This window comes from Wasmannia auropunctata, unplaced genomic scaffold, assembly GCF_000956235.1.
Source record: "Wasmannia auropunctata unplaced genomic scaffold, wasmannia.A_1.0 LD336069.1, whole genome shotgun sequence".
Classification (NCBI taxonomy): domain Eukaryota; kingdom Metazoa; phylum Arthropoda; class Insecta; order Hymenoptera; family Formicidae; genus Wasmannia; species Wasmannia auropunctata.
The window spans coordinates 1,891,216-1,917,121 of NW_012026821.1; the positions used below are offsets into that span (position 1 = coordinate 1,891,216).

Sequence of the window (25,906 nt, forward strand, 5' to 3'; positions counted from 1 at the left end):
GATAGACTCGAGCGTTTTCGATTTGACAAGAACCGCGACTGCGAGCAATAATCGCTATCTCGTAGCAGCGGTTCTTGCGCGTCTCTCTCTCTCTCTCTCTCTCGGCGAAGCGATTTCTGATTATTCACATTTGATTAGGGCGTCGCTTTTGCAATTAGGGCGAGCGATTTGCTAATGGCAAAATGAAGCGGATCTGAATCCCTCAGAATTATCAGAATTCTCTTTTGTTTCGACTTTCCGTCTAACTTCTAATCCTATAATAACTCTTTTTCTTGGTCTCTCACTTGATTCGTCGGGAAACACTCGCTTCGTTCGTCCGTTTTGTTTCGCGCGGCTAAATTTCCCGACGACGCTTACAGCGAAGAAATACGAAACGTTTTCAGATTTCAAAATGAAATATATCGGATTATTTTGAAATCTATAGTTTTCGAAATTAAAAGTGATGATGTTAAGCCTTATTGAACCCTGGAATCAACTATCATTTCATCTTCAAGTCTCCTTCGATCGATCCTTTAATTAACGTCGTCGTTGAACAATTAACATTATTTAATCGGCGCTTTTACGAATGGAAGTGGAACGATATTCGGTACATCTACAGTCGCGATTTCCGGTGAATTGTGGGGGGGGGGGAGGGGAGGGAAAGGGGGTTTTCTTACGCACGCACGCATAAAATCATACGAACATACATACATACATACATACATAAATACACACGCACGTAAGAGAACGTTTCGTGGTGATCACAGCGCAATTCGGGCGTTCGATGAGTCCCTCCTCCGGAAAATCGTATAAAAAGTAAGTCCTCGAGACGATCTCCGCTCGATCGGGCCGAGGAGTAAGATTGAAATATTAACTTGCGTATAATATCGGAGGATTTTCGAGCTCTCCCGGAACGTCCGCTCAAATTATTCAATCACTGTCGCGCACGACGACGAGTTTCACTGCAACCTACCACCTTGTCTCTCGACGTAGTCGTCGCTCGCGATCTCGAGAGATTCATCTTCGCTTCGTTCCGTGCGTCGTTCGCGCCAATGTAGACCGTCTGCGACTATACAGCGAATGGAATTCATCTTTCGAACGAATTCCCCTCGGATCTCCGGACGATCGCGTTTGGGCGATCGTCCCCGATTCTTCTGACCCGGTCCTCCAGACTCCAAGATCGAATCTTCGAGATTCACCGAGCTCGGCCGTTTGATTGCACCTCGATCGATTCGTAGAACCGCGCACTCCTCCTCGTTCGCGGATTCGTGCGACGTCAACGTGTGAATGATAGTTCGATTTCTCCTGTGCGTTTCGCGAGAAATCAATTTCTCTATGGTGTATTTTTGCTGACCCTGTTCGGTCGCCGCTGTTCAGCCTTTCGGAGATCGCTCCGAATATCGTCCGCCTGGAATCTGTTTTCTCCGTTTTTCGACTTCTCTCTCTCTCTCTCTCTCTCTCTCTCTCTCTCTCTCTCACGACGTCCTACGGTCGCCGCGATGCCGTGACTGGAACAACTCCTTCATGAAGCCGTTCTTCGGCCGGTCGAAATCTGGAGCTTCGGGGCTCGTCGACCGCGGCACTTTCGGTTTACCTTCACATCGAAATCAACGCGCGTCCCACGTGGACGACTATCACGCGCAAACCCTGAGACGCCTGGGGGCGTCCACGTCACCGGACCACCGTCCAGGGTCCCACTTTGGCTAGCACCAATCGTCCTCGTCACTGTCCGAGTGCCTCGACCTGCTCAAAAACATTATCCGTCCAATCAAGACTCGTTACAGTTTAGAGCGAGGCGGACAGATTATATACATTTTGAAAAACGTGTTGGCAAGTAGATCAAAATAATTTGTAAATCACGTAATTTAGCGTAAAATCAATGAACTTCAGAGAATCTCAGAAGAAACACTTTAAGAAAAAGTAAATAAACACGAATTGTGAGATAACTAACTTTAATGATAATGGAAGATGAGATATCATTCGAAATAGAGACGACACGAACTCCTTACCTAGACGCTCTCTTGGACTGTGGTTGTGGCTTGTAACCGTTGGGCACCGGGCTGGGCAGCAGACGACCGCCGCGGCCCATCGCAACAGCCTGCTCGAAGCTTAACGGATGATGACTCGGCTGCACGGAGGATGGCACGTGCGACGGCGGGTGCGGATGCACATGGCCAGATACGGGTCCCCCTGCCACTGGCACGTGGGTCAGTCCGCTGGGTGCCATGACGTGCGGTCCGTGGGTAGGCGATGCGTTCAGCTTGGGGAAATTGATGTTGGTCGGCTTCAGCTGCAGGGTCGACGGCTTGTTTGGCGTCGGCGGCAACCGGCGACCCTGGCCTCTCCTCGCGACCAGCACCGGGTAGCTGTGTTGATGCGGATGATGGCGATGGTGATGATGCGGGCGACCGCCGCCCGGGCTCGGGCTCCTCGAGCGTTGCTCCAGACTCGTCGTGCCGTAATGACCACCGCGCTCGATCCTATGAACCGGGCTCGGCGACCTGGCCGGACTCGTCGACGCGCTCCATGGACCTAATAAACACGCGTGTTAAAATCTTCCGTCTGCGATGCACGCGCAGCGGCACAATCGTTGCGGCGGGGGCTTTTTTGACACACGGCGCAAGGGTTGCTCGACAAGTAAATCACATAAGCATGTGGTTGTTGAGAAGCCGTTGGGAGAACTCAATTATATTAGGGATCGGACAGTTTTCGGATAGCAATTTTCAATATTACTGGTTGCTCGATTGTCTAATATTGAAGACCGGGCTTTAATTTAATTTAGATTTAGTCACTCGGTTTCTCTGTGCGAAAGTCGAAGAGCTCGATTTATTGGAGAGGATTCAGGATTGACGAACTAATGATACCATTATTAATACATAGCTCTATTAATAGTTATTAATAGTCCTTTGTAGAGCAAACTATTATTTCTTTTTTAAGAATGAATACTGACTATATTTATTAAATGTGTAATAATGATTGAAAATAATGCAATAATGAATTTAATAATGGAGATATTCCTTTCTGATTTCTACATTTCGTACGAAAATTGAAAAAAAAAAGATATTAAATATGTGCTAGTTATTGAAATTATCAAATTCGAAGGAGGATTAATGCAACATGCTTGTAGTGTTTCATGTTCGTAATGCTGTGAAAACTCGAATGCAAACACATGTCGGTGCCGATGCTCTAAATATTAACTGTGTTTGAATTCTATGAGGCATCTAACATAGCATGCGCATACATTCTACGATGCTAAATTATTAAATTATGAGTGCATCAATAATCAGTGATATTCTCAACAGTTATTGTGCAGAATCTTCAAACTCTCTAATTCTCTTGCAAACAAACTATGCTCAATATTATATTCTATATAATTCATATTGTTACACCCGAGCGCCGTTCACTCGCGAAATATTTCCCGCACTCGCGGGACTAAAGAAAATTTATTTAGAAGATTAATGATTTTATGCGAATTTTATGTATATACAATAGAACATAATTAACGAAATGCAAAGATCAAATTGAAAAAGCCATAAGCAACGCGCACAAAATCCATTCAGACTTTTAGACGACTCTTTGTTTATCAATTTAATTCGATTGTTCAATTTTAGAAATGACTTTATTGACCTTCATATCGATTGTCCCGTATCGAGTAGGAGACACAAAGGCGTAACAATATAATTATTTAAAAACTAAGATGTCAAACTAATGAATTATTTTACGCTGGTGTAAAAATACGATTAGCATATATATGTTACATCTTTCAAATCATATATACCGCGTCAACTGTCTAATAAGATTAAGAAGACTAGTGGATTGTATTTGAGAACTGAGCACGTTATGAAAAATGTTAAGATTACAACAAATAGATTACAATAATGATTCCAATATGATCTATGATGATCGATTAGCCAATTTTTTGATTGATAAATCTTGATAAAATTTGACAATTTCGATAGCGTTTCTAATGTAAAGATAGCATAAAGTAACAACAAAAAGAGAAACGTTTTTGATGTGAACATTGATGCTATTGGTGTTGAATATCGATGCTATTGGTGTTGTGTACATATCGATTGTTTGAAAACGTCTACTACATCTACGTTGATTTTTGTGGTATCTTTTGCATGTATGTGTGGGTATATGTGTATGTGTCCTTATGCGTGTGAATGTGTATCATCGTAAAATAAAAATGAAGAAATGGTGAAAGCCAAACGATCGTGTTGATTATGTATATAGTAACATCATAATTGCATCGTGGAGACAAGGGAATGAAGAAGAGGAGAGTTGTGAAAGAAATTACCATCGTCGTAATAGTCGCAGTGGTCGTAATAGTCTGTGTAGGCGCATAACAGAACAGAACGAAGAAACGTATTACATCGAGTATCACACAGAGCTTTTTCTGCCTCGAGTAAAATCAACATTATAGCAACATTCATGTTTCTTATAAAACAACCGTGACCACGAACTCTCTTTCGTTGCTTCCATTGATTTCGGCAAACAGATTGCAATCTACACAGTTTTATGACTGACAATTTTCCAAGAGAATGGAACGCAATGAACGGTATGTACACAACGGCGCCATTTTCGTAGTGAAACCTCTGAAACGAACTGGTTAAATATATATCACCAAGCCGGTTGGAGATAATCGTAATAAATCCATAATCAATAATAATTATAATAATAGAAATAACACCAAGAGAATGAATTAAGGTATATCGGTGATACGGTGATAGAGTAAATACAAGGATGCTGTGTTGGTAGTATATTCCAGGCTGATAAAAAAAAAAGAAAAACAACGAGAGATAGAGAAACCGGTTGGGGATGACCAACACGAAACAGAGTTCGCTGTCGTGGTTCCGTGAGAAAGACTTATCGTTGCACCATCGTAGCTTTCGCTGGATCGGAATTACCGCCGGTACGTCGTACCTCGTATCCTATGCCGATGATTATATTGTGACGAGTGGGGATGATGAGTGTGCCTTTGTATCTCGACGACGTTGCTAACGGTGTCGCTAAACCCTGGTCCGTCTTGGTAATGACCGTGGTCGTACCGGCTGTGTCGCCTTGGCGATGGCGATCTAGGCATTATTGGCGAGTGTCTTCTGCAAATTATGACAACAAGAAATGAGGAAATCACAACACGTCGCGTAGCATCGTATAATCCAGCCAATACGTTAGCCATGTCTATAACACCGGAAAATCGGAGACGCCAGTATTTTTGTACATCATTCTCGATTCAGTGGTTTGGAATACATATCGAATTTTATTTTCCTCGATTTTATCGTAATGTTGTATAATTTGCTGAAATATATGTTTTATCAATTTTCTTATTTCACGGTTTGAGGGACATCAGATGTTTCGTTACTCAAATTACTATTAGACTATACGATCAGCCGTCTACAAATGGAATTCTTTGTACACATGTACTTCGCGACATAGCGTGACTTTTTCACTTGCTTACATATACTACACTCAATACCTTATACTTGGTGATCGTGAACGTCTAGAGAGAAGCGCCGAGGGATGATGCGGACGAAGGACTCTGTCACCAGTGAGGCTCTCGAGGCTACCGGCACGCGAGTCGGACGGTATGACGTCTTGCAGATCCTACGAGAACAGACTTGCGACTTAGTGGTTTGCCTGCGTAATTTAGGGTCGGAATCGGGAATCGAAAGGGGAGTCGGGGTGTTGCCGGTTCTTTGTCTTTAGCAATATCGCGCTGTTGATTCGCGCGCGCGTTTCGAACAAGAAGCTATCGTAACACGACTATCGAGACGCCTTTTGTCTGTGGAATTCAAAAGCAGATGCACGTTCGTCCATTTGACTGACGTTCACATTAGAGACCTGTGATTAATTTAATGTTTTTCATATATGCACAATATAGAAATACAAGTAATTTAGATAATTGAATAAATATGTGACATATCTTCCGCCAATAAAATTAATAGCATTGGTAAAACTTTACGCTGGCTACCAATTTTATCATTGCACAATATCAAGATGATTTAATACCGCGATGACCGAATTACATATCGATCGAATTGCACGAGAAAAATGCAAGACTAAACAATTTTTTTTTTATCGAGACGCGTGCGATCTGCTTTTGTTTGTAATTTTCAGCGTACACTTTTTTGTCACTAACAAAGTTAAATGTAGCTTCGCAAAAAAATCAGGAAAAATTGAGAGATAAGGCGGAATAAGAGTAATTCACACACTGAGACACATACATATGTGTGTGTTGAATGGCATGCAAGTTAGAAAAGTCTCGCTCATGCACATGCACTCGTTCGTAAGGTCCGATCGCTTGATTGGAAAAAAAAGGGAAGGTATCCGCTACCTTCGAGACAGGAGTCTCCCTCGCAAGAGCGTGCCATCTTACTTACTTACCAGGACGTGGACATAAAGAATCAAGACAAAACATGACAGACGAGGAGAACGAGGCAGTCGCGCGAGATCGTGTTGACTGCTTCGTTGCTCCGGCGATAATCCTAAGGCCGAAAGCAGCAAGGGACAAGGGGGTGGGAGCTGTTCTATGCATCGACACGAAGAAGAGTCGCTAAGAGCGTTCGCGGGTGACACACGCGTGACTATTTCTCTATATGGTGTTCGCGCTAGAGCGTTGTCTTTCTCTATCGTTAATATTTACAGAAGCGCTAATACACTCAGCAAGATCAAGATCGATTCGACTAATTGTAAGACCGATTCTTTCAGTAATGAACCTGACAAACATCAACTAACATAACTGTTAGGTATAACTGCCTGCTTAACAGTACAATTGTATAATGTAACACGCGTGTTATAATATTACAGTTATATTGTTGAGTAAGAAATTTTAACCAACAGTTATGTTACTGTTAGTTTTGGTGTTTGCAGAGAAGAAATGATTTCGCGCGGCACCAGCAAGTAGTAAAAGCACGCGGTTCGTCCAACGCGAACTAAAATTTCGCCTGATTCCACTGTGAATCGGTCTTGAGCTCAATATCACGACATCACGGGCAATACCTCTCGATCCGCGCGATGTATGTTGAATACTTATCCTTTTAGGATCGGAAAAATTGAAGCTCGGATTGGTAGAGAACGTTGATTTAAGACGATTCATCCTAATCTAATTTAAACATAAATACTTTCGGTTCATCCAGCGGGAATTTAGTTTTTCTGAAATCTAATTTTATACTAAGGGGACTTTATCTAAGGGCGTTCTTTATTTATCTAGATCTTATTGTAAAAATTCTTTGGGAGGAGGTCACATTTTCTAAAAATACTTTTGGTGACACAATTAATTACAATACTAAGTGCGAGATAGTATCCTAATTTAGACCAATGTAGCACAGCAAATTCGCGATAAGAGACGATATCCTAATCTAGAATTATTTTTAGATAAAATAGAACGATCTACGTGATCTATATTTGATTACAGGATGTTTCTGGATTTCATCATTCTCCTAGTAGCACAAAATTGACAAATTCATTGGCGCAATATTGGACCAATGTATTCCCAATATAAATACAAAATTGTAAAGTTTCGATTTTAATAGTAAATCCTTCGACGTGTAGACTTTTAATAGCACAACGTGTATTTTGCTATTAATAGAGACAAAATTAATTAAATAAATGTTCTCTAATGCAAAAACTTGGTTTTTCATATTAATATTCATATAAATTAATTTAATTGAATGAAAATTGATGTAAAAAATTGATTGTTATTCAAAGTCTATCAAAGTTTTATAATCAAAATAACGTCATGTTTTTTAACTTTTTAAATATCAGTTCCAGAAAGAAAGACAGAAATCTCGAGGAAAGCAGTTCCAAGAGCATTTCGGTCCAGAAACATCTTGCAGTTGCTACGGTACTAACACATCTTAAACGTAGCGTACACACGGATTCGCGATTCTTATTATGACCACATTTTCAACGAGACAATGAACAGGGTCTTTTCCGACTTCTTTTATCGCGATCTACTTCCGATAGGGTCAAGGGGCGGGGACAGAAGGACATTCTCGAAAAAAACCGAGGAAAGTCTTTTTTGAGCTTGGACCGAGCCGACACCTTGTGGTAACGGATCGAGGAGCGAGGTGCGTAGGTGTTCTGGTGTTGGTAGTACGAGGGTGGTCGGTGGTCATGATGATGGTGATGGTGGTGGTGGTAGTATTGGTGATGGTCATAGTATTGATCATTGTCGGTATCGTAGTAGTATTGATCGTGATGGTGATGGTCGTGGTAGTAGTTGTTTTGATCATCCCGCTGGGAGGGCATCTCGGCCAGCAATGGCTCTAGTTCGGGGGCGCGATCCTCGCCATTAACTACAACCCCAGACCCACCCCCTCCCTGGCTACTCTCTCCGCTGCTGCCTAGTATATCGTACTGGCGAGACATCTTCCAGTTCACCTTTTTGTTTCTGAAATCAAAGCAACCGCCATCCTGGTGTATTCTTAACAAATATATGCGATGACAATATAAATTGGTTGTGCATTACGCAATATATAATATATTCTTTTTTATAATTCTTTCTTATAATTCATTAGGCGCTCCATTAATCAAATTACTGTGAATCCAAATAGTGAACACAAATTATGTGAATTCTGATTTTTATATATTATATATGTATATCTAAATCCAAAAGAATTGGTATATAAATCAATAAATCGATTAATTTTAATCAATTACTTTGCTATTCAAAGAACTGGGCCATTGCCAAAATTGCTCTAAAAATATCTGCATTGCCTTACTGATGTGTAGAAATAATTCAATTGAGAATCTCATCTTTTCTCTCGCTAGTACATAAAAAACTGATGCATACCTGATGCTACGCTGACGTCTGTGCTCGGCGGCTGCGAGGATGCCTAGGGCCCCGTCCTCCTCATCCGTGTGTTCTCTGAGTCGTTCGTGCTTCGTGTCCACGGCCGGTCGCATCACCGGTTCGAGGCTGTTCGCCCTACTTCCGGCTCCGTGATTATTTCCGGTGTGATTTACCGCCGCCATGTCCAGCAGGCAGTTGAAGAAGGCCGATGGCTAAATTGCGAAACGTGCGAAAGCACACCGGCTATCAGAGCTGATCGACAGGGATCTCATTTTTCGATCAACAATTTCTTTCTTTTCTTTTTTTTGCGCTTTTATTTCTCCATTTTTTTTTTAGTTTCTTTCGCATATGTATATAAATAAACTATATATATATAATATATATGTACAGGCACATACAGGCTTTTTTTTCTTAGCGTTACCTCTCGTCGGTGGACTCTCGAAAAATCGTGGTAGAACATGAGACGCTTATAAGATCGGAAGCATTCAAAGATCGAGAATCAATAGTGTAAAAAGAACGGTGAGAAAGAATTCTCAGAGTAAAGAGAGGCGGCCATGCTAGAGAAAAGGCATGCCGTGATGGTGCGTTTACTTGTGTCGATCTTACGGCGGACTCTTCCACATCTCGAACTACTGTATATACTTATATATATACGCTCGAGAGAACGTGTGTGAATGCAAGAATTGCGAGAAACAGTAGCGTAAAAAACGGTATTGCAGCGGGGCAAATTTTGTATTGCGTCGCAAAGCCTGTATATGTTGATCGAGACTATGTTTATATGTATATCAAAAAAAAGAAAAAGAAATGTTATCCCCCTTTCTCCCCTTCGTATACCAAAGTGTTACAAGTGGACACAAATGCGTTAGTAAGGAAACGGCGATTTAGTCTTTTGAGAGACGTAATAGTACTGCAAGAATGCAATTGTTAGTATAAGCATGCACGGAACGGGTGAAGTCCCCGATGTTCTACCATACGCTCTGCACACGTTCTGTATATTACTTCAAATGTGAGGTAATATTAAAAATGGACTACTAGTGCAGTGAAAACACTACTGAAATGTAGTAGTGACACTGCTATTTAATTCATAAGTGTCAAAATTCTTTTTACATTTTTTTTTTATTAGCAAGAGCCGCTGCGGGCGATTTGTATTCGCGAGGTAGAACACGGACAGTCTTCACTCCGCGAAGATCATACAGATATGCCAAATAATCGTGGACAAAATTGAAATTCTGCTGCTTGGTATGCAATAAACGGGTCTGAGTAGAAGTATATTCCAAGGTTGAGGAATCTGGAACATGCCGCAATATGGGATGTCCCAAAATCATTTGGTACGTATATTTTAATGACGATTATTCCTGCCTCTTGAATGTTCATGAAACCGAGAAGTCTCTTTTACTAAGAATTTTTATCGCTGCTTTAGCAACCGTTTCACTTTTGGGACATCCTTCATATTATCGGTGACTTATATGTCAAGTGCTTGCTAAATCCGTAAAAAATAGGAGCTGTTTATCTATCGAAAGACACTTAGAATGCAAATAAATGAGATGCGGATAAATCGTTCTTCATCTATGTCGAGCTACAAATTGCTGCCACGAGTGGAAGTGATCATCAATGTTTACGAAATATTTATCAACTGTTACATTTAGTGGTACACTTTTCGTAAGCATCGTCGAACACGCCCGGTTGCTCGCTCGAGCGATTTACAGGAGCAATTTATCGAGATCCTTGCGTAACAGCTTACTCGCCAAAAGAGAATGAATTATTTATTAATATGTGAAAGATATTTAAGTTTACTGCATCACAGATTTTTTTTTTTTTTTAAGGCTACTTTATCTTGTGTCAGTGCGCGTTTCAACACGTGTGTGCGTGTGTATACAATATAGAGAGTGTGTCAAATGACGTGTGACGTGTAAACTGAAAGAGCGGAAAATTGCTCTAGTAGAAAGCGGAAAAACTGTTCTAGTAGTAGAAAGCGATCGGATAAGTTGGGCAAGACTACGAGTCTACTGCTGAAATCACTGAGTCAAAAGAGTGCCTATTAATCTCCTCTACACTACTGCTCGTAAGAAACCAGAAGGAAAATAATCTTTTCGGCATTAGCTAGCAGGAGCGTTATCATCAGATGCCGCATTAACTTCGCACCGTAAAAGAAAAAGATGTTTTTTGGGATCTATCTAGCATCTAAGAGAAGAGAGACGGTGAACTTCATGTTTTTCCAAATCTTCGCCGCGTCTGTGAATTTACTTAGATATTAGATGATCCTGAATCTATTTTCTTATTAAGATCAAGCGAGGCAATCGATATCCGCGTGTAAACAACACAATACAGCGCAATGATTTCCTAATAATAAAATTAATAACTGTATTAAACTTTTAAAAAAGTAATTTCTTAATTGCCGTTAATTAGATAATTTCACCAATAACTAATAATTTCGTGATAGCTAATAATTTTTTATTATTAGGATGTTATATTACTTGAACTTACGTGAACGAGCGCGAAGTTAAAATGCTTGGAGCTATATAATTCCAAATTCTACTATTTTGAAAAGTTCGTATCATACTAAATAAAGGAGAGAGATATTTGTCAAACGCTCGTGAGCAAACTGGACAGTCCGGCAGAATGAAAAGGAAGTTTCTACGTCACGCTCTAAAAGAATCGGCTATTGCCAAACTATATACGTTTAATTAATTGAAAAAAGGCTTGCTTGGCAAGAAAAGAGTGTATATGTCTAAGAGGCGTTTGTCGTAGATTGAGGCAAAAGGCGGGCTATATAATATATATATGTATACGTTCGAGAATCGATTGTCTCATCGGGCTACTTCTCGTTCTAAATATAAGGCTCGAGAAACGGAGCTCTACGAGGTGATTTACTTACACACAGCTATACCGGTATTGCCGGTCGACAAAGAGCCGATATATCTATACACGCGCGTACACGTGCGTACGTAGCCACGTGTTACCCACGTGTGTCGGCAACAACACGACGACTAAAACAACTCTGACAACGTATTGCAATCGTATATATCACTGCGGGAGCCTCTCGCACGCGCAGGGACCTCGTCGAAAGTTTACACGGGAGAAGAGATCGTCTTCCCTTTGTGATATATAGATCGAAGTGAGAGCTATTCTTCGACGTTATCCTAAACTAGCTTGACAAAAGGAAACGTGCGATTAGAAAACGAAAAAAAGCCTCTCCGCAGAAAGGCACTAAGTGTCTAAAGACTAGCTCGTGTGCGAGCCTGATTAAAGATCTATTATGTATTACGTGTCTAATATGATAAGTGCCTAAGTAAAATAGACTAAAACGTATTGCCGTGTGAATTTATCGTATGCGAAACAGCCATCCATTTTCTCGCTACCTTCCATCGTCAATTAAATTTTCATCTCTGAAAATATCTCTTGCGTCCTTTAAATTAAATTTTATAAACTTATTCAATACGTACAAAAATTTCTCTAATTTCAACACACAATTATTATCTTTATTCTCTAATCTTAATATATTTAAGAAAATATATGATAACATAATATTACATTTAGATTTTACGAAACTGTTTATTCTGTAATTGGAAATGAATTAAAGAATGAAAATATGATTTTATATTTATTCATTCACACATTATTCTTTAAATATATTTTAATGATAGTGATTTTATATTACTAGTGACAGCTGTTTCGCTACGTCTTTGTGTAGTGTATATGTGTGTGTATGATTATATTAGTGTTAAATAAAGGGCTACGTGACACAAATGAAAAACAGATCGAAAATAATCGTATACACTTATGACGAGTGAAAAAAAAAAGATTATGTGCGATGTAAAATAGAAAAAGACGTACCAGAGGCACATTGATCTTATCACCATATGTAAAATAGAAATATACAAAGAAATATTCAATTTACAAGTTGTATCACACAAAGTGTTTCGCGTAAATATTTTATTTCTTAAAACACATAAAAGAGGTAAAAAAATAATGTTACATTAAAAAAAACATTTATTTATTTTAGAGAGAAGAAAGTATAATTTGTAAATTGCATTACGCGAGACACTTTGCAAGTGTAAAATGATGCATTTTTCCTGCATCCGTCGTGAGTGCCTCTGGATAATGTATGAAGGGTGAAGAAAAAATTGGATTGTGAAGTTTTAAAAAAAATATTATATGCTGCAAAAGATTCGTTTCTTTTTTTCAAGTAATAATAAGTTATTTTTATGAAAATATATTAGAATAAAGATCGGTAAAGAGATTAAGGAAACTTTTGCAGTACGTATTTAATGCAAAACGGACGAATGTGATTAGAATTTGAACACAAATTGTACAGCCAAAAGAAAAACGAAACAGTGTTGAGATAATAATAAGTAAGATAATAAGTAAGAGAAAAAGTAAGTACTACCGCCTGGGCTGCAGGACTTTGCCCAGCATTATCGTTATCGATAAGATCGTTATCGCTCTGGAAAATAAAGAAAAAAGACACAAGGAGATGATTGAAAGTTGTGTGAATATCCTTTCGGTTTGAGTATATAAAAAAAAAATAATTTAATCGGTAAATTATCACTGTTAATTGCTATTGTTTAGATGTATCGTCAATTTGTTTACTCAAGAATATGTAATTATTCTCTCATTCCAGAGATTAAAAAAATAGTAAATATCGTGTTCTCTGTTATCTAGTCTAATTGAAATCCATTCAGTAAATATTTTCAGGCTATCTATAATACAAATGTATAGTCGTCCAATCGATCTATCGACTGTCATTAAAGACAATTTTTTGATTGATATGAACGTGATTTTTAATTCAACGTCGATTTTGATTTGTATCAATAAATCATTTTAAACAGCAATCGATAGATCGAAAGCAAATAATCTATTATATATTAATTACTTGCACAAATTTTCGAGATACAATATTCGAGTAAGATCACATCTAATTTGTTTCTACAAACATTGACTTAGCTAATATAAGTAAAGAAAACAATTGTGCATAAGTAATTTGACTAAATAGTTTGTTGTTTCTGTTGCCCCATTAAATTTAATAGGGCTATAAGTGGAAAGACACTATTTTCTTTTTGCTATTCTTTATTCCTTCGTATAATTAGATTTATCTTCCAGTAAATTTGAAGTCAACTTTCTTGTAAGTTAGCAAGACTACAATTTAGATATTTAGCAGATTCTGACAAACCTATAAGCTAATTCAAGTATATCTACAATATTTATTAAAAGTATCTCTATCTGTACTCGAAAAAGTTTTATGACAATATTGAAGCTCCAAGTGATCGAGCTAGATTACACGAGACTTCCAGAGTACTTTAATCGCAAATTCATTTCGCGCGCGGGCTGGCCTATCATGAGGAAGCCAAAACGGCGAACAATCGCTCGAATTTCATTCTCAATCGAGATCCTTCATTTCGATTTTCTGATTCGTTTCTTCCGCAGCAAATATTTAGAATGCACAAAATAAAAATCGTTTATTTTATAATTTACAAATATTTATGTTAATTTATATCGCGTTTACATTCAATAAACTTGCTTAATGGAAACAGCTAGAAGTCGAACGAAATTCGAAACGAGAAAATTGTAACTGAAGGATCACGAAAGAAACTTAGTACTAGAAATGTATCTTTAGGACCTGTTATCTTATGAAAAATATATAGAGTTAATTTGACAGAGGAAAGAAAGAGAGAGAAGGCTCACCTGTTCGGCAGACTTTATCTGACCAAACTTCGTTGACCTCCAACTTTCGAGTATCAGAAGGCAGACGTATATCTTACCCACGGTGAGCTTGTCTCTGCCCAATTCTGGAAGGAAGAAATTATCGCGCGATCATCGAATGTCACAAAATACACGTGTCGTGTTGGACAGAGAAAAGCGAATTTTACCTTCATTCCTAGGTATCAAAAGGTCCAACATCTTTTTCGCTTGTAAAGGCCAGATACTCCTGATCGTGTCCCGCAGCTCATCATTGGCTTGATTCATTTCGTCGGCTGGAACAAAAGAAAGAAAGATAAAAGAAGAGAAAGAAGAAGAAAAGGAAAATTTCATTAATTTCGTCGACAATTGCTTATTTCTGCGAAACGACAATAGTCATTTCCTTTTTCCACGTCACGCAGATTCCGAGATGAACTCACCGCATCGCATTTTTATGCTGAGATTCTCGCGAATGAGGGCAAACAGCGTGGTCGTGAAGTTCACCTTCCCGTCACCGTCCACCGGCATGTTCATCCTGATGAGCTTCTTGTACGCGAGCCGATTCGGGCACTTGTTGCCAAATCCCAACGGCGGGTCCATGTTCTTCAGCATGTCGTACATCTCCGTGTAGTGGATCTTGCCGGTGGCGTTCGGATCGTACTCGGCCCAGATCCGCACGAACTCGTCGAGATGATGCGCGCCCAGGATCGACGAGTCCCGCGTGAGGTAATCGAAGTTGTCCATGATGACGGCGACGAAGAGATTCAGCATGAGGAACGAGCAGAAGAAGATGAACGACACGAAGTAGGCGTAGGCGATGTTGGAGCCGCAATCATTCTGCTCCTCCAAGGACTTCTCGGCCTTCGGGTCGCATTGACGGCCCTTTACGCACGCCAGCATGATGTTCGGCCAGGCCTCTCCCGTGGCACACCTGAGAAGATCGCATCTTGAGCATTTCCATTAACACTTTTGTTGCTGTCGTCGAAACGAGAGCTGCGAATACTTCAGCGACCTAGCGCATCGAATGCGCCAGAAAAGCTGCGATTATTATTCTAATATATTCCCAACCGCATGCAGACCTTCCAATTCTAATTTAATTGATGTTAAACGCTTATAACGAAGTCGCCATGAGATTACTGCGAAAAGTTACGGCGACTTGTACTGTACCTGAGAATATATATAGATACAACTTTGTACGCAAATCCATTTTTAATACATAATTATATTAAAAAATTGGAATTTTGTTTTGATTGACTCGATTAATAGTTTCGTAAAAGCAATCCAGATTAGGCATAGGTTATATAAAAATGTTTTGAGATTCCAATCTAGGATGAAAATAATTATTGTTGAGAAACATTTATCTTATTTTGTATTGTTAAAAAATGAAAAAATCAATTTTATCGCGAGTGGATTTATGTTGTGAATATTTAGTCTCAAGTATAATTCTTCTGTACTACGAACAATCCCAAATTAGTATTGTTAAGCAGCGTCTTTTTGCAATAAAAAAAAATTAAACTAAAAAGTTGCAAAAGTTGCAAAAATTCATGCGATATTTTAACGAACTACGACATTGCCTCTTCTGCAGCTCATGTTAAGTTTAGTTTCTATAATCTCCTCAGTCCTTTAATAAGACTCAGGATGCTTTAATAAATTCTTATATGCATCCTGTTTGCATATAGGAATTATGTAGAAATAAAAATCTATTATAAACTATTTTTTCACATAAAATTTGCTTCAAAGTTGTTATTAACAATTTTTTAATCGACAGTATTGTCGTATCTGTTGCAAGACTGAGGAGAATAAATAATTGGGCCCGCGGTCTCTTTGCAAGCGCGGCATGCATAAGGCCTGCAGATATTTTACGCAACATCAAAAGGCAAGCTAGACTGTGAAATTAATACGGCGAACTCAATTCTACACGAGGCTGCTGTGTATTATTCTGTTTGCTCTGAATATGCCGTGTCGTTTAGCCTGATTCTGCTTTTGTGCTCGATTTAGTGCTGGGAACTTTACAGTAATACATGGTTGGATCGAAGCGAAAAGGCCTGCTGTGAACATACATCCGGAAATAATATGAATTAAACGATTAGAAGATTCCGCGACGTCGTGATAATTGGGACGCTTAACGTGAGAATAGCCCAAGTCATATTTCAAAAACAGCTTGATATTTTTCGGCTGCATGTAATACCTATATTTTGACTGGAATGTAATTTTAATAAAATTGCCTGAATAGTTTTTGAGAATTTCGACATAATTAAATTATCTTTTCTTGGATATCGCCGTAGTGAAAATATCTCAGGGAAATTGAAATCATTGTCATTTTTCCATAACTTAGGCAAATTAAATCGATACAATAATTATGACACATAACCAGTGCTACGTAAACAATTTAATTAATTAAATTCCTCGTCACGTAGACGTCACCAAAGATCAACCTGCTTTCGTATCACAATTCGAGAAAACTTGAATCATCTTCCGCATCGTGCTCTCGTAACAAAATTAATAAGTGATAGGTAGCTTGCCGCAGGTGTTGAGCGTGAAAAGTTCATTCGATCGTTTTGCAAGTCGCGCTGATAGTCGCGTGGTCAAGTTCAACGGCTAACCAGATAGCTAGATTTCCTCTGGCGTGGCGTTACTTACCGAAAAAGCAGCATCAGACCTTGTATGAAGCTTTGGAAATTGTTGTGCTTGGTAATAGAAGTATCAGCGTCCAGCACGATGTTACCGAATACCTGAGACCCACAGAAAGAAGAGGGCCGCAGCCAAAAGGCACGAGCGGCATTACAAATTTGCGTCACCAAATATGCTTTTTTTTTTTTTAAGTAATAACGAAATATCGAACGAAAATAATTGGAATGTCCTCTGCTTTCCTTCTCGCTGGATGACCACTATTTTCGATCTCTTTTGTATCGCTTCGATCACAGTTCTGTGTAATGCGTCAATGCGTGTATAATGAGAGTATCATAGAATTCAATTCTCTAACTACAGTTTCTCATACTTTCCTTATCAACAAGTACACGGTGCACTCGAGAGAATTGAGGTATAAAACGAAATTTGCGAATTTAAAACAAAACGGTTAAATCGTTAAACGTTAATTTACATTCTCCGTCTAAAAATTGATCTATAGAGATCTAATTCTTAACAACATGTCGATAATTAAAATTTTTTCCGACGATTTTATAGCGGTACATCTGCAGTTATTATCAACGCAAGCTTCTGAAAAAAATTATACACTCGCACGATACAAAGTAGAACACTAATTAATAATCGGAACAAAATTCATTCTCTCAAGCACCACCTTAATCAAAACTTCTAGATTTTAACTTAACGCAGGCATCACTATATATATGAAACAGACTTCTCTATAGGGCTTTTACTAATTGGGATGAGTCACAACAGATTAACACGTCGAGCAGCTTACTCTCGCGTTACAGCTCATGCCAACAAAGCATTACTCTAGAGATAATTTACGACGACCACATTTTTATATATATTCCCCTCAACCTCTCGCTCTACGGTCGACGACGTATCTCCCGTCAGCATCGCGCGAGATCTTTAACGGTGCTTCATCGGGGGCCGCAAAACAACGGCCAGTGATCAGTATATTGCGATCACAGTATACAAAAGACTGTTTTACTACCAAAGTAAAATTAGACGTGAAATTGAAATATATTTTACAAAATACGTAAACGTTATGAAAGCACAAAGTTTTCCTCTTGTAATGCACAACCAATGCAGAAGTAAATCTTTCATTCTAGTCTTCTATGACGTCGTTGAGTCTTTTTGCGATGAAATTTCTATAATGAAACATCGTGAAAGATCGCGACGATAAGCCAGCTGTGCGCCAAAATCGTTTCCCTCTCATATACAAAGACAAACTTCGAGCAGGCACAAGTAAAGAAAATCTTTTTTAATTACTTTTAGATGATAATAAAACCGTTAGCTTGTTTCAGAAAATTTTTTTTTTGTACGAAAGGGAAATCAATTGGCCCAGCCGATAAAATTATCATTTTCAGAAGTCATCTCATTCGTCGCCGTCGAACCGGCAGTCAATCTAGCTGCTCGACTCACCGAAAAAGCAACATAAGACCGGCGAAGAAGGACTGAAAGTTGTTGTGATCATCGATCGCTGTTTCCGCATCGTTCGATATATTGCCAAAGACCTGACAACGGACAATTTCAGGGTCACTTAATGGCCACCGGGGGGATCTGCTGTCACTTAAAATTCCCAATCTGCAAGGTTGCGCGTGCCAGAAACTATCTCGACACGCCGTTTCTCCCGATTCAAAGCTGAGATAATTGCATGGCTTTTGCTTTTAGTAAAATATCTGAATGACGTGACACGTTAGCGATAGTGATTTTTTAGTTTGTGAACAGGCATCGATCTTGAAGATCATTGGCCAATTATGTTTTTAGTTAATTAAAGAAGCTACTATTTTTTCCGTACAAAATCATTTACGTACAAAAATTCGAAAGTCTTTTCTATATAAGACCAAACAATTCCGCATTCCTCTTTTCACGTAGAATATAATAAAATAATTATTATTCGATTTATATCAATTTCTATAATAATTATAAAACTGGTAATATTTTCAAATTTATTAAACTTTTAAATCTTAGACCAGTTCCTTGAATCATGTTATACTTCAATCCTGCACCCTTCTGCACATCATCCCCCAAAAGCGCATTTTAATGGAAACAAATTCATAGGAACTTTCCGAGAAATCGAAGCAACGGAAGAGGATTCATACCTGCATACCGATGATAGCGTAGATGAAGAACAGCATCGCTATGAGGAGACAAACGTAAGGCAGAGCCTGGAAGAAGATAGGTTTTTATTATCGTTATCTCGATAATTAATCATAGCTGTAGAAATTGACGCTGAATGAATTTAAATGTATAACAATCAAGAGTATACTGGGAAAGATAAGAAATAATAACCGCTGTGTTGGCACGTACGAACTAAAAGTGATATGAATAATAAAAAAATAATCAGGAGTTAATTTCAATAATAAAAAAAGATCAGGATTTAATTTACATGCTTACTTTAAAGGATTGTACGAAGGTCCAGAGTAAAATTCGTATCGTGTACCCCTGCCTGAGCAGTTTGATCAGCCTGGCGGCGCGAAAGAGCCTCAGAAAGCCGACGTTGATGAAGTTCTCCTGCAGGGGACAGAGGAAATTGCACTTAACCCCACAAAATGCCGACTTCTTATTGCGCGCCAGAACGAAGCTTCGTGCGTGCAGCGTTTCGGCGTTATATGCTACGCGTCGAAAAGGACATCAGTCCTTTCGGCGTGCCGCGTCCTTTTATCCTCGGCGATGCACGAACGAAGCTGTGGAGTGAACTGACATTTCTCTCGCGAGATGTAAAAAAACGAGAGCGGCGAGATGTTAAAACCTCGATGAAATTGAAGATCTTTTTTAAGAATACAAAATCATTATCGAAAGAAAAGGTGGAATTAATTGTAATGTAAAATTACTAATAACTATTAATCACTAATATTATTATAGAAATAAATAGGATATATACTTTTTGTCAAGTAATTAACTGTATTTTTGTTGTATTTCAGTTTAAGCTAGTGGTGTTTTTTCTTTTTCCTTTTATTGAAAGTCATTTTTTTGTCTCTATACAAATAATTTAATGTTTTATATTGATACAAATTTTAATGAACTAATTCTAAATTAATGCGTTAATGATTCATTTATTTAATTAATTTTGATATCTATTATACAAATTTAAGTAAACTATAGTTCTAAATTAATGCTTTTATGATTCTCGAGTTTAATTAAATTAATGAAGAATCATGTTTTACTATAATGATTGAACTATTTTAATCATCGAATTGCAACGCAATTACATAATAAAAGTGTAATTATGTTAAAACCCTTTTGCTGTAACGATCGAATCATGTCCGACTGTTACATCACGAAGACGATTAATAAGTCGAAATCGAGACAGATTAGACACCGCATCCATATGCCTTTAAAATATTGTCTGGTAATGTAACTACAGTGTAACAATTGTCTGTTCATAGTATCAGTGTTAAAAATGTTCGAAACTGTTAGTGTAATCTGTAATGTACGAATAGTTTATGTATTCTGAAAAGTACATGCACAGGATAAATAAACGGGATAAAAATGATTCGATCTAGAAATGATTTAGGAAGAGCCTCGAGAAAATACTAGTTCCGAAACCCAGTTTCTTCTTGTCGCTTGCAAATAATCTCAAATGAAATCATGTTTATCATCATCACCATTTTATCACAATTGCTGCTAATATAAACGTATATCTGAAAACGGTAATAACACATATAAAGAGATCTATGTCTGAAATAATAATTGCATCTTCTCGGGAAGAGAGAGAAATTACAAAGAAAGACACATTTCAGATTTCTACGCAGAAACTAAATTTACAGTTTCGGTATTTAATGCGGTATTTAATTCTGCTGCATTTGCAACGTCATGACTTGTTCCAACTTATGTTCGTCAACGCAAAAACTGGATAGTAATTTTATACCTTCACTTTGTGCGGGCCACTTTCACTGGACGCGAAAACCTCTCGATACCATTTTGTAATCCGGCCCTATTACAGAAATATGTGAGATTGCGAGATTATTCCATTCCCACACAGTATTGAGTGTCTGATCGTTCAACTTTTAGGAATTACAATTAATGAACAGAAATACTAACGACTGGCAATCACACACTGGCAATGAGTAACTTCGTAAGCAGCTCACTTTAACATCAGGATCAATACTCATTTCACGATAATTCTAGCTCTATTTTCTTACCTGTACTTCTAAGACATATCTTTATGAAAAATTTTGCAAGCGCAGGCAGCAAATATATATGTATATATATATATATATATATACAGATTTCGACATAGACTTTTACTGGATATATTTCTTTGGAGATTTACAAATCAATATTATTCATATCCTACACATATTATCGGCTAGATATTGTAATCGCTACGTCAGTGGAATCGAAATAATCAACGATTTACTATGTGATTTGGAAGAAATTCTTATGAGCAACACCCTACACGGTATTTGCTCCTTTTCTACTTTCAAACTACAATTGACATTGGTTAATCTAAGTCACAGGATATCGATATATAGAAAAGAAATGTTCCTAATACGAAGAACGGTCAGGATTCTGTATCGGGAACATGTTCATGTGTATTGTACAATGTAGCTGTTTCACTATATAACTGCGTATATGTATATATTGTGCAGATGTAGCGATGTACAGTGTGATGTATGTAGCGTATGAATGCAGCACACACAGCTAAAAGATAATACAAAAGGTGTTCGAGGTATTTCGGTTGTCGTAATTTACCTGCTAGCTCGTCACACGGGCTTTGCACGGCGAATCTAAGTAAGCAGCAAAAGGGTTAAACGAAAGACAAAGGTACACATCAAGCAACACTGCCGCGACGATTAAAAGGGCCACTATCATGATGGATGGATGCTCTGACGAAAGGCGCATTCCGACAAATTCGTCTCGAACATGAGAATTAATCTAGCATGTTGAAACAATCGCAAACAATGGACGGAATTCAGCGTTATATTGCCAAAAATAGAAAGTCTCGTAAATAAATAATATATTTTCTCAATTTTTTAAATTTTATTATTTTTTATCATATATTTTTTTCAAAATATAATTCAAAGTTTCTTGCATATATAAATCGATTCTTAACTTTGAATCTTCAATCATCGATTCTCAATTACATTCATTAATCGTACTAGTTTGGGAGTAATTAAATATTCATTATAATGATATTCTTTTTATGTAAATTTTACTCTTTTACTTTTATGTAAATTAGTATCATCTATCATATACCAGATACATCAAAATGTAAACACTTTTGTGTAAACACAAAATGTACACTTTTCATCTAATTTGTCCATCTTTACTTGCGTCAACATGAAAGTCAATTCTGATTTGGCGCGACTTTATCGGAATGACTTCTCGTCAGAGTCAAGCAGCCATCAGTAATCACAGCCTAGCCTCGGGTTTCCTGGAGAAGGTTCCCGATTACATGTACATATACCTGGAAGATTTCTATTACGGGGTTTTAGTAGCTAAAACGCAATTAACACACTTATATCTTTTCCGCTACTTTTCCGGTGCTTTACGTACCCCGAATTCGACCACGAGAGCGTCCACAATGCTGCCGATCACCGTGATGAAATCGAAGATATTCCAAGCATCCTTGAAGAAGTTCTGCTCGCGGGAACAATCGAAAAAATTGATTAGCAAAGTGGTCTCATCGCCCCCCCTCGATTGAGTATTCATTTCTACTACCCCGAAGCTCGCTAAACAGCTTCGACACGTTTTCCATCGCAACAGATGCAGATCAAAACTCTAATTATTGATACATGACTCTGTACATGAGCAAGGTCAAGACACCATGAAGAGTAAGAATAAAAAAGAATTGCGAAGGAGAAAGGTTCAATATGCAACTAAAAAGGAATATACATAGTTGGATATAATCGATGTTTCCGAATTTTTAGTGCTCTAATAATTTTTTATACAAAATTATAAATTCAATAAATGTCGCTCTAATTAGATTCCACTCATCCTTTATTTCGTAAATATAATCGAAAATCTACATAAAAATTATAAACAAATATAATTCCTTTCTAAAATTTTGATATTTTTTCTTTCCAAATATTTCTTTAATTACATAATTACGTACGTACATTTAAGATTATTGCTTACCTTATTGTCACTCATTCCAATCAGTCTTGCACTGTAATTGCTTAAAAATTAATAAAACAGCAATTTAGAAATAAAAGAAATGCAAACTAATGTTTCATTGACAAATGATCTGTCTGATTGGTGTCTTTTTGATTCTTTTATGATCTTCTTATTCATCATCGTGTCTTGATCCGTATAATAATATATATTAATAGCAAGCAAGTAATTCGGACTAATATCATTGACATGTTTCAATAATCTATTGAACGAACTTGGGTGTAGTTCAAGTGTCTGTGAGATGTTTGCGTTAGCTACCACTAAAGAAGAAACTACAAGTCCGACTTTGAGAAAAGTATATATATACTATAATCTGCTTCTTTTGTGAATGTACGCTATTTATTTTGTGTGTAAGAGTGCCTGTGTACGTGTGTTGTGTACGTGTTTGTGTTCGTGAGCACTCCAATTATGAATGAAATACTTATTTGATTGAAATTCTGTAACGTGTGCCTTTCTGAATAGTGCTTCTGAATGTTGTAATGATCATCGACCAGATCTCTACGTCGTGGAATAGCCTCAAATCTTTTTTATATTTAATCAAAATCGAACATTTTGTAACAATTAATCATTTTACATTATTTAAAAATGTTAGAAGTTACTAGGCTTTTTTTATATATAAAATTAAGTGTCAATTGTTTATTTTAAAAAGTGAGAAAATTTGTATTTTTAATACATAATAGATTTAATATCGTGTTATATATTGAATTTAATAATCTAATTAAATAATGAATGCAAAATATTTCATGATTTTCGTTGTAAAAAAGCAGGTTTCTATTCTTTTAAGTTTTTTTATACAATTACAATGGAGTAATGTCTATCGACGTTCAAACACGTAGAATTTATCTGTAGAATTTTAGATCTACGAGGACGAAGACATCTGCTCGTAAAAATTTCTTTTAAAGCGTTTACCCAAGTCACACGCTTTAGTGATCGATGATCGGCTGGAGTATAAGTGAGACGGGATCTCTTCTAGAGAAGTATCTACGGGAGCATGCCGGTAATAGCAAGCAAACTAGAGAGAGAGAGTGAGAGAGAGAGAGATAGAGACACGCGAATTTGATATTCAACATTTTTCTACTTTTGCCAGAAAATAGGAATCGTCAGTTGGATATTGTGCAAAATGTAAAAAAGTAATATTGAATTAACGATCTAATTTCTATAAATTTCTTTTGTAAAATTCACATTAAAGAACACATTTTCCGATTTTCAGATGATTTCTCCTCAGCAAAAATATAATTAAATTACTTTAATTTGTTTAAATTAATCTTTTGGATTTGCAGCATTATTTCTTAATAAATGTTGTAAAAAAAATTTATTAAAAAAATAATTCCTTTATAATTAATCAAAGAAATCAAGCTTTTAATATCCATTTGCCCTCAAAATTTAATTAGAATTATTTAGAGTTTTTTATTTAATTAAAGCCGTTTAATAGTAATTTTACTAATCCTTTATATTTACTAATGTTAAAATCATTTGATATCTAATAGATGTTCAATATTAAAGAAAAATTCAGCGATAACAATTTTTTTAAGTGACACAGTCCTGTTTTCTGGCAATTGCTACCTCTTGAATGCCCATTCAAAGTACTGTAGTAATTTCGTATGCCATACACAAGTTTACTTTAAATCTTGATAAGTCTACTTAAGAGTAAACTTTTATAATACTTTTTCATTTTCGCGATAAACAGTTTCGCGATGTCTCGATGTGTTCCCTTCTGTTCCTCTCGCCAGTTTTTGGGATCCCCACTTTCTTCACGAGAATCCTCCGACCGGTAACATCACACAATCAATGATGGACCGGTGAGTGATGTCAGTCTCGATGGAGTTACAAAGTAGCAAAAATTTGCAGTGTGAGTCGAGTGAGAGTGAGATATGGAATTAGAGCGATTTAAGAGGCTTGTTTATACCTTGCATCCGAAGGCGATGAGTTTAAGGATGCACTCAATGAGGAAAAGGAGAGTGACGACCGAGTTCACGATGGTCAAGAAGTCCGAAAAATTCTCCGGCGCATCGTGATACTACAAAATACACCCAACACACAGACGTAACACAATCCAGACTCGAATATTCCTTTGTATGCCCTGCGTTTATATATCTATACGTATATCCCCTCGTCTATTTTTTTTAATTAATTAATCTCCGTATTCGATCACTCCCTTCATCTAGTTTTCTCGTCCGAGTTGAATATTGCTACTAAATTAAAGAGGAGATACTTCTTTCGTTCAGGATAAACGTTAATTAATCAAGAAATATATGTTTGCTTATTATTACTTTACTAATTATGATTTTCATCTTTTTATTTTTTAAATCTTCCCATTTATTAAAACTTTCACTAAAAGTTTGTATTTTAATCGTAAATTATTAATAATATAAAACTTTGTAATATAAGGAAAGATAAACTTTCCGATCACACAATTTCAATTTCTACCTTGTAGATTGTCAAGTTATATTTTGCTTTTATCATAGATATTGCATTGCATTATATCATAAATAACAGAAACAAAAAAGACTGCACATCAACGTACATCCAAATGTTATAAATACACATTTCTAATATATTATTCTATTAAAAAATCGCTTTAATGCAATTATCCATCATATAATACCTTATGAAATTACTTCTTATTAAAATAATTAAATCTGATCTTTCCTTTTTATTTTATTGCTTTTTTAAACAAGAAGGCAT

The 25,906-nt window shown here is 37.2% G+C and overlaps 1 protein-coding gene across 2 annotated transcripts in view; it reads right to left on the minus strand.

Moving 5' to 3' along the window:
- Nucleotides 1-700: 700 nt before the first annotated feature.
- The window catches only part of LOC105450097 (voltage-dependent calcium channel type A subunit alpha-1-like), a 51,752-nt gene continuing 26,546 nt past the window's right edge, over nucleotides 701-25,906 (minus strand). Inside the window, exons 17-31 of one of the 2 annotated variants that reach the window (XM_011689751.1) lie at nucleotides 22,604-22,687; nucleotides 20,973-21,038; nucleotides 19,499-19,615; nucleotides 19,204-19,269; nucleotides 17,093-17,184; nucleotides 14,893-15,383; nucleotides 14,644-14,748; nucleotides 14,459-14,562; nucleotides 13,164-13,220; nucleotides 8,777-8,988; nucleotides 8,026-8,374; nucleotides 5,459-5,586; nucleotides 4,906-5,081; nucleotides 1,989-2,511; nucleotides 701-1,722 (exon numbers count right to left, since the gene is read on the minus strand). In XM_011689751.1, the coding sequence (XP_011688053.1) occupies nucleotides 1,683-1,722; nucleotides 1,989-2,511; nucleotides 4,906-5,081; nucleotides 5,459-5,586; nucleotides 8,026-8,374; nucleotides 8,777-8,988; nucleotides 13,164-13,220; nucleotides 14,459-14,562; nucleotides 14,644-14,748; nucleotides 14,893-15,383; nucleotides 17,093-17,184; nucleotides 19,204-19,269; nucleotides 19,499-19,615; nucleotides 20,973-21,038; nucleotides 22,604-22,687 (2,610 nt within the window). In that variant the 3' untranslated portion in view covers nucleotides 701-1,682. The remainder of the gene's footprint in view (nucleotides 1,723-1,988; nucleotides 2,512-4,905; nucleotides 5,082-5,458; nucleotides 5,587-8,025; nucleotides 8,375-8,776; nucleotides 8,989-13,163; nucleotides 13,221-14,458; nucleotides 14,563-14,643; nucleotides 14,749-14,892; nucleotides 15,384-17,092; nucleotides 17,185-19,203; nucleotides 19,270-19,498; nucleotides 19,616-20,972; nucleotides 21,039-22,603; nucleotides 22,688-25,906) is intronic. The other variant, XM_011689752.1, reaches the window with a different exon arrangement.